This window comes from Tursiops truncatus, chromosome 6 (genome assembly GCF_011762595.2).
Source record: "Tursiops truncatus isolate mTurTru1 chromosome 6, mTurTru1.mat.Y, whole genome shotgun sequence".
Classification (NCBI taxonomy): Eukaryota; Metazoa; Chordata; class Mammalia; order Artiodactyla; family Delphinidae; genus Tursiops; species Tursiops truncatus.
The window spans coordinates 109,064,728-109,072,915 of record NC_047039.1 but is presented as its reverse complement, the minus strand read 5'-3'; the positions used below and the strand labels follow the sequence as shown (position 1 = coordinate 109,072,915).

At 56.1% G+C, this 8,188-nt stretch overlaps 1 protein-coding gene across 1 annotated transcript; it reads left to right on the top strand.

The window, feature by feature from the left end:
- Positions 1-1,270: 1,270 nt before the first annotated feature.
- On the top strand, positions 1,271-7,690 carry C6H9orf50 (chromosome 6 C9orf50 homolog). Its single transcript, XM_073806942.1, is given in 8 exon segments — positions 1,271-1,564; positions 1,566-1,624; positions 1,626-1,746; positions 1,748-1,778; positions 1,937-2,123; positions 4,987-5,147; positions 6,656-6,818; positions 6,972-7,690. Coding segments are annotated over 8 exon segments (1,101 nt in total). The 3' UTR covers positions 7,057-7,690.
- Positions 7,691-8,188: the final 498 nt, after the last annotated feature.

Here is an 8,188-nt window from a genome sequence, read left to right as displayed (position 1 = left end):
CCCTCTGCCCCCCAGCCTCAGTGCCCACTTCACCTTGGGCGAGGGGTGGATCATAATGACCCTGAAGAGGCCATGGAGGCAGCAGGGAGGGGCCAGCAGAGGGACCAAGCCGGGAAGACGGGCTCTTCCAAGGAGCAGCCCACCTGGTAGGGGGCTCTAACTTCAGGGGACTGTCTCCGGCCCCGCCCCAAAGCCCCACTAGGGTGAATGTGACACTAGAAACCAGCTCAGAGCTGACAACAATCTGGGAGTGGGGTGTGGTAGGGAGGAAGCAGGCTCTGAGATGCCAGTGTCAGAAATGGGGGGTGGGGGGCTTCCCTGGTGGCGCAGTGGTTGAGAGTCCGCCTGCCGATGCGAGGGACACGGGTTCATGGCCCGGTCCGGGAAGATCCCACATGCCGCGGAGCAGCTGGGCCCGTGAGCCATGGCCGCCGAGCCTGCATGTCTGGAGCCTGTGCTCCGCAACGGGAGAGGCCACAACGGTGAGAGGCCCGCGTACTGCAAAAAAAAAAAAGAAAAAAAGAAAAGAAAAGAAATGGGGGGCGGAGCTGGGGCTCTGTCTCCCAAAGGGGGAGTTTGTTAAAAATATGTCTTGCCCCACCCCAGACCTCTGAATCGGAATCTGGGGCATCTGTATTTTCACTAAGCTCCCACCCAAGGGACTCTGGGGCTCCAGAAGGAATGGGCAGCTGCAGGGCAGGTCACCCTTTCAAGCTGGTTCCAGGTTTCCCAGTTCCCACCCCAGCGCTAATAACAGTAACAGCACGTTGAACACTCCAGATGCTAAGTGCTCTCTACCACGTGGTGCTGTTTCATTCTCACAAAGGAGCAGGCACTGGGTTATCCCCATTCTGCAGATGAGGGCACTGAGAGCAGTTAATTAATTGGCTTGCCCAAGGTACAGCTAATAAGTAGTGGAGCTGAGACTAAATCCTAAATAATAATTTTAAAATATAATAACAACAGCAGCTAGGCTTCCTTGAGCACGTACAACGTGCCTGTCATTATTCTAAGCCATTTAAACGTCACAGTAACTCAAAAAGTGCGTACTCTCACCGTCACCGTTTTTCGGTGAGGTGAGGAAACAGAGGATCGGGACGCTCTAGCCTGAAGCCACTTACTGTCTGGCGAGCCAGTGGTAGTAGCCCCGAGCCACGCTGCCCCGCTCCGGGCGCTACGGCCTGGAGGCGGGTCTACGCCCTCCTCTCCACTTCACACGGCACCGCCCCCACTGGCTTGAGGATGCCCTGGGCTGAGCGCAGGGCCAGACATGCCCCGGCGTCGGCCCAGCTCCTGTGCCCAGCAGATGGCGCCCGAGGGGCTCCCCGGCGGTGGCGATCGCAGACGGAGAGACCCGCTGCTGCCGAGGCTGCTGCTGCCCGAGCTCCGAGCAGCCTCTGGCACGGGGGCCTCCGGGGGCTCCAGGGCTTCGGAGGGCGGCGCCGAGTGGTGGGAGGCCCCCACGTGTGAGTCCTCAGCCTCGGATCCCGGGGTCAGGCGCCCCCGGTCGCGCCTGCCTGTCCTGCCCACCGTGGCCCAGCGGGCGGCCCGGAACCGACCAAGGGCTGAGGTCGCTGCTGCTGCCGCCCACGCTCTTGGCCGGCGAGCCCCGGGAACCGGCGCCGCGGGCCTGGACAGTGCGAGGATCCCCGCAGGGGCTCGGCCAGGGAGAACCCCGACTCTTTGGGCGACTTCCTAGGAGAGCTCCTCCCCGGCCGGTCCCGGCAGTTCCTGTGCCAGCTCAGGGCCTGAGTCTGCGAAGCAGCCGCGACCACCGAGTACGGCCCCCACGGGGGGGCTGAGTCATTTCCGGTGGGGGTCCCACCACCTGGCGTAGAATAATGGCAGTGTTAGCAGAGTATGCCTGGCAGAGTCCTGGCGATGGCAACCACCCCTTGAGGGCGGGTCTACCACTGCCCCTATTGTACAGATGAGTAAACTGAGGCCCAAGGCCATGCAACCAGGAAGAGCCTGGTAGGGATTGTGCCCAAGAGAAGACTCAGAACTATTTCCACCTCCTCCTGGCTCCCAGCATCCTCACCATCACAACATCAAAGGAGTGTGTCAGAACACTCTGGAAGTCCTCCGCAGTGTCCCCGCTACTCCTTCCTCCCAGACCTGGGGTAAGTGTCAGTGACCTGCTGGTGGGAACAGGGTTGTCATCAATGCTCTCTGACTATGGGGGACCCTGATCACTCATGCCAGGTGTGGCCTATTTGTCTTCAAGGGGCCAGTCATTGTACTTCAAGAATAGTCTTAAGAAGATTTTGCTCCATCAGATACCTGCCCTCTCCTTCAGGAGAGATCACTCACAATTCACCACGGTCGAGAAGACCGATCAGTGCGTTATGGGAGGATGGGGTAGGGGAGTGGGGAGAAAGGGCATTTCTTTCCTTCCTTTCTTTCCTCTGCCTTTCACCCATGAATGTATCCATCTGTCCACCTGTTCATCCATCTGTGTGTCCATCCATGAATCAGGTCTTCTCCCAACCTGTTCAAGGATCGTCCATCAACATCTATGAATCCATCCACCCATTAATCAGGTCTTCTACCAACACCTTCATAATTCATCGATGAATCCATTCATATATTCATTCTCCCATTCACCCATTCATCCTTGCATACATCTTATCTGTGAACCAGGTCTTTTAAAACCTATTCATGAATCTCTCCATCCATCCATCCACCCATGAATCAGGTCTCCTGTTGATCCATTAATCCACGTATCCCTCCATCCATCCAGCCAGTCAGTCATCCAGCTATCCCCAAATTCCCACAATTCTATCCATCTACCCATGAATCCAGTGACTGATCATCTACCAATCCTTCCATCCACCTGTAAGTCCAGGATGCTATCCATTTTTAGTCTTGAAGCCATGTACAAGTCTACACACTCATCTACATAATCATTCACCCACCTATGCATCCATACATGTGCCCATCCTCCTAAGATCCAATCCTTGTATTAAGACCTCTTCGGGAATTCCCTGGAGGTCCAGTGGTTAGGACTCGGTGCTTTCACTGCTGTGGCCCAGGTTTAATCCCCGATCCAGGAACTAAGATCCTGCAAGCCACGCGGTGCGGTCAAAAAAAAAAAGACCTTTTCATTAATTCATCTATCTATCCACCCACCTACCCAGCTACCCAGTCTTCCATCCTTTCACACAACCCACCATTCATTCATCCATTTCTTCCTCTAACCTTTACTAGCTTTTACTATATGTCAAATATCGGGGGAAGTAAAATAAGGGATGGGGGTAGGAAGAGCCTGGGCATTAGAGCTTAACTGAGCCTAGATGCTGTAGCTCTAATGGAGGGGGAAAAGAATACAGAAATAATTCCTCCTGCTTAAACAGGCTTAAACATGGATGAAAGGTGAAGAGCATTGCCCATGAGTTTAAAGACCAGGGAGAGGAAATACACTAGACCTGCCATTCCTTCTCATCCTGGACCCATGGCAGACAGTGCTAACTGATCACAGCACTTTTCCCCCACTGAGCCTCAGAACCCTTCCCGACACAGTGCTCCAGGCAGACGCCACCAGTGGATCAGAGCAGGTGCCAGAAATGAAACACATTTGCCAACCCAGGAACTTTAAATCAATCAGACCAAATAAACACACTACTTCTCATAAGATATAATAAATAAGAGTGTGGAACTCATTATCTTGAATGTAAGCAACAACAGGGATGGATACCTTCACAGTGTTTCACATTCAGGAGCTAATTCTTGAGCACTTTAAGGTGTGTGGGGTTCCCTAGTAGGCCCTGCTGGGGACAGCTGGGTGCATCAGAACACGCTCCAGCAGCATTTGAGAGGAGAAGCTGAGATTTCAGACCAGTGGGCACAGCTGGGGCAAGCCTTTGGCTGGTCCTCAGGCCAGCACCAAGCAGGCATGGATAAGCAAACAGCTGTTGCATAAGTAGGTCCCAATGCCTGTAGCCGACACTGTCTTGGCCATCTCCTGGATGCCTGGCTCTTCAATGGGCTTATGAAAAGCGTCCCCTCTGTGTCCAAACGGACATAAAGATGTGGACAGATACATGGAGTCAGATACATCAATAAGCATTGTACGTAAGGTCAAATGTGGCATTTCTGAATAACAGAGCTGTGGATGAATGAAGCAAGCCCTCCTGCAGCCTTGCTCTGGAGGCTGAAATTAATAAATTTCACCATAACAGATCCCCTTCATTGCGCACAGGCCCCTTGCCAGGCCCTGTACCAGATGCCTCACGTAAGTTATTTGATACTCACCAGACTCTTATAAGGATGCTATTATCGTGTCTACAATACATAGTACATAATTTAAAAGGGAAAACTGTAAAATGGAGACTTGAGGGCAGTCTGCCCCATGTCGCAGGACTGGGAAGGGGCATAATTGAAATTGACGATTATAAGAACAGTTCTCAGTTAGAGATGCTTACCCTTGGCCCTGCAGACCCTGGCCTGGGTGGTGGTGCGGGGGACGGTGCTTTTCAGTCCCTGTCATCGCTTCACAACCCTGTATGGTGGGCACAACAATGATCCCCATTTTACAGACAAAGAAACTCAGGCTCAACAGAGTCAGAATTGAAACCCAGGACTGCCTGACTCCGGGGTTCATCTCCTTATTTTCTCTGCTGAATTGCTTGATATATAAGAGAACTGGCTCTGGAACCAGAATTCACATCTCGGCTCCACCCCTAACCAGCTGTGCGATCTTGGGCAAGTTGCAAAAAACGAAAAACAAAAAACACTCTGTGCCTCAGTTTCCTCATCTGTAAAATGGGAATAATAATCGTGTTTCACAGAGTCGTGTGGGTTTGGTGGGCTGATGCCTGTTACAAGCCATTGACTGAAGGGCAGGAAGTGCTCAGGAGAGGCCAGCTGTGGTTGTCAGGATCCCACAGGGAGCTCTGGCCTGGTGGATGTGTGTTGTCAGGGTGGCATGAGGGGCTGGGGCCTCAGGCCCTGGTCCTCCCCTGCCCTTCTCATCTCTCTCACCAGGCCCCACACTACACAGGCCCCCAAGCTCAAGGCCGTGCTCACCCACAGCTCCTCGGGGGAAGGCTCAGGGCACCGCAGGCGGTGTTGCCCTTTCCGCGTGCAGTTTGCAGATGAGACGCTACGGTACACAGCGCTCCGCTACTGGGAACGCAGCTGTGCAGGTGAGCAGACAGCAAGGGAAGCTCCAGGACTCCAGAAAGTTCCAGCCTGAAACCTGAAGAGCAGAGGCTGTGGCCCTGGGTCCTGGGAGTTAGGGGCCGGCCAAAAAGCCCAAGAGACCATTGATCCTGTGAAGGAGGCCCTTGAACTGGCCTCTCCGGAGGCTGTTAGGGTGACCCTCAAGGACCAAGTAGAGGGTCTGAGGTCCAGCAGAGATGTCCCAAGGCTGCAGCTGTGGCCCAGGAAACAGTGGCTGTCCAGGCCTGGCCACCACGGAAGGATTTCTCACTGCCAAGGGTTCCCACACGCTGTATCTGCCCACCTTGGAACCCACAACCTCAGCCTGCAGACCCCGCACATGGCCTCCAGGGGCTGGAGAAGGTAGGAACAAAGGCACCCAAAGCATCCCATTCCCATATCCCTGAAGACAGACCTCAGAGACCTGGCTTGGGAGGTGCCCAGAAAGTTCTAGAAGGTCACGCCTCCACGGAAGGCTGGCACTGCCTGGTCCAGCAAAGAAGCTAGGAACCAACCACCAGGCCCAGGTTCCCAGGCAGAGCTTTGTTCGTGTTGACACAGTTTCCAGTGTTTTCTGAAGTGGGTGTCCAGCGGTGGGAAGAATACACATCTTTGCTCTGGTATGATCTTTCCTAAGGCCTGCTTTCCCCATCTGCCCAGCCCCTTCTCTTCTCAGGATCCAGCAGTCCAACCTCATCTATTTATTAAGCACCGACTGTGTGCGCTTTCAGGGATCGGCTGCCCCAAAGCCTCGCTGGGGGCAAAGCCCTCAAAATCCAGGGCCTTGGCGGATTCAGAAGGAACCCGACCCATCCCCCTCGGGGTCACAGGAAGTTGGAGGTGGAAGCTGCAATTCTGCCCAACTTCTGGTTGTTCGATGGGACAGCCAAGGCCCTGAGGGCAGATGACACAGCAGCTGAAAAGAGACGCCGGGGTGCCCCCTGGCCACCCCTGGGAATCCAAGGAGAGGGAGCACCTGGAGAAAGTTTCTTGGGAATGGCTGTTGGCCGGCCCGGGAGACACTTCCTTGACAGCCACTGGGCTGCAGTCATACCCCAGAACACCAGAGTGGAGCTCAGCGGCTGCTTTTCAGCCCTTTCCATCCTGAGGAATTCGGGGTTCCTGACCAGCCGGAGGGGCAGCTGTTGGACAGGAAACACTGTCCATCCCCATAGGATTCTCAGCATCGTCTCTTGGATTTACATGGTGGGACGACTGGCCTTCCGACTGTGGGAAATGGGGCCCATGTTGGGCTGAAGCAGGAGTGGGGGTGTGGGGAGAGGGGAGGGGCACAGCCTCGGTGATAGAGGCAGGAACAGTCATGCAGGATAGTTTTAAAACCAGAGCCTTCCCTGGAGGCAGCCAGAAGGCCCTGGGAGCCTTGGGTTGCCATGGAGACGGGACTCTGCCAGCTCTTGCCTGCCAGAGGGGGGGGGGGGGGTATAGGTGCCCCGCCTGGGTAGAGATCTCACCCGTGCTCTCTCTCCTCCAGTCCGGCAGGGCATCCTCGAGAACAGGACAGCCAGCGGGTCAGCAGCATCAGAGCAGGTGTTCGGGAGTGTCGGGAGATGGCTGGAGAGTTTGCCCAAAGCCCTGTATCCCAGGGCCAAGGAGGACACCATGGCCAACTCATTCGGCTGGGACTCCCGTGGCCTGTGAGGCTTTGTGGAAGGGGATGGGATTCATGCATCTCCTCATCCTGTAAACCTCCCTGTCCAGCTGTGGTCTGGGCCCTTGAGGGCTCTGCCAGCCATGGGTGGACCTGGGACTCAGGGTCCACACAGTTCATGGGCTCCTGTCCCCCTTAGGTCCACCCTGGAGCCGAAGGACCACCTCTCTGAGGACACCTCTCTGAACAGCAGCCTGCCCTTCATCCCCAGGCCCACCACCTAGAGGCAGCGGAGTGGGGGCACCTCAAAACCTTTCTGGAGCAGGTGGGCAAATCGCCCTGTTCCTGGAGCCAGAAGCTACTGAGCAACTGCTGGCAGCCAGCCGCCTGGAGCCCCCCTGCCTGGTGGGGGTTGGTGCCCAGTGGGGTGGCCAGGGCTCTGGGTGAAACCCCCGTATGTGCTCGGCTAAGGGGTGGGCTTTCAGGCCAGGCTGCCTGGGTTCAGATCGCAAGCTCCTAACTTTCGAACGGTGGGGTCTTTTTCGTGTCAGTTTCTGCATCTGTAAAATGGGGCTGACCACAGAGCCTGCCCCCTCGGGCTGTGGCGTAGAATCCCCCTGGGCCCAGGGAACCCCATCTCCTGCCCAGAGGCCCCCAAAACACCCAGCTGGTCCCCCTTCTCACCTTAGGAGTCCTTCCTGCCCAGCTTGGTGTTGCGCACACGGTCCTGAAACAAGGCCGCCCTAAGGGGCACCAGCTTCCCCTGCCGTCAACATCACGTCGCGCTCAGAGGTGAGTGGCTGCTGGTGCCCAAGCCCAGGTGTGGACACGGGGGAGGGGTGAGGAGAGGCCTTCCCTGACCCACAAATAAACGCACATCCCCGGTGGCTGGTATCTGCCATCAGGGCTCACCTTACAAACCTCTCCTAGTTGCTGGTCTTTGGGGGTCCTGGGCCAGGGGGAGGGCTGGGGCGGAGTCACAGCTGGGATGAAGATGGGGGGGCAAGGCATCTTCAGGGGTCAGGCTTGTTCCAAATGAGCCCCTCTTCTGGGAGGTGGGAGACCCTGCCACACATCTCAAACCTGGGACCAAGCCTCTGTCAACCTAGATCAGCCCACACCTGAAACAGGCACCTGCCCCAACCTCCCCCAGCCCAGCCTCCATCTTTGACGGGAACCAAAGGCTGCTTGCGGACCTCCTCTGTGGGGTGAGGGCATCCAGACTGTGGCCAAAGGGACAAACATTTGTCTTCTGTGTTCCCAGGCCAGAGTCTTATCCCTGGAGGGCAAGCATCTGGGTGGGCAGGGGTCAGATGTTTCTCTCCCACTTAGGGGGGCAGTGTTCAGGGTCACACAGGTGGTGGCGCAAGACAAGGTGGCAGGAACTGCCTGGAGCTTTTCCGACCGCTGCACTGA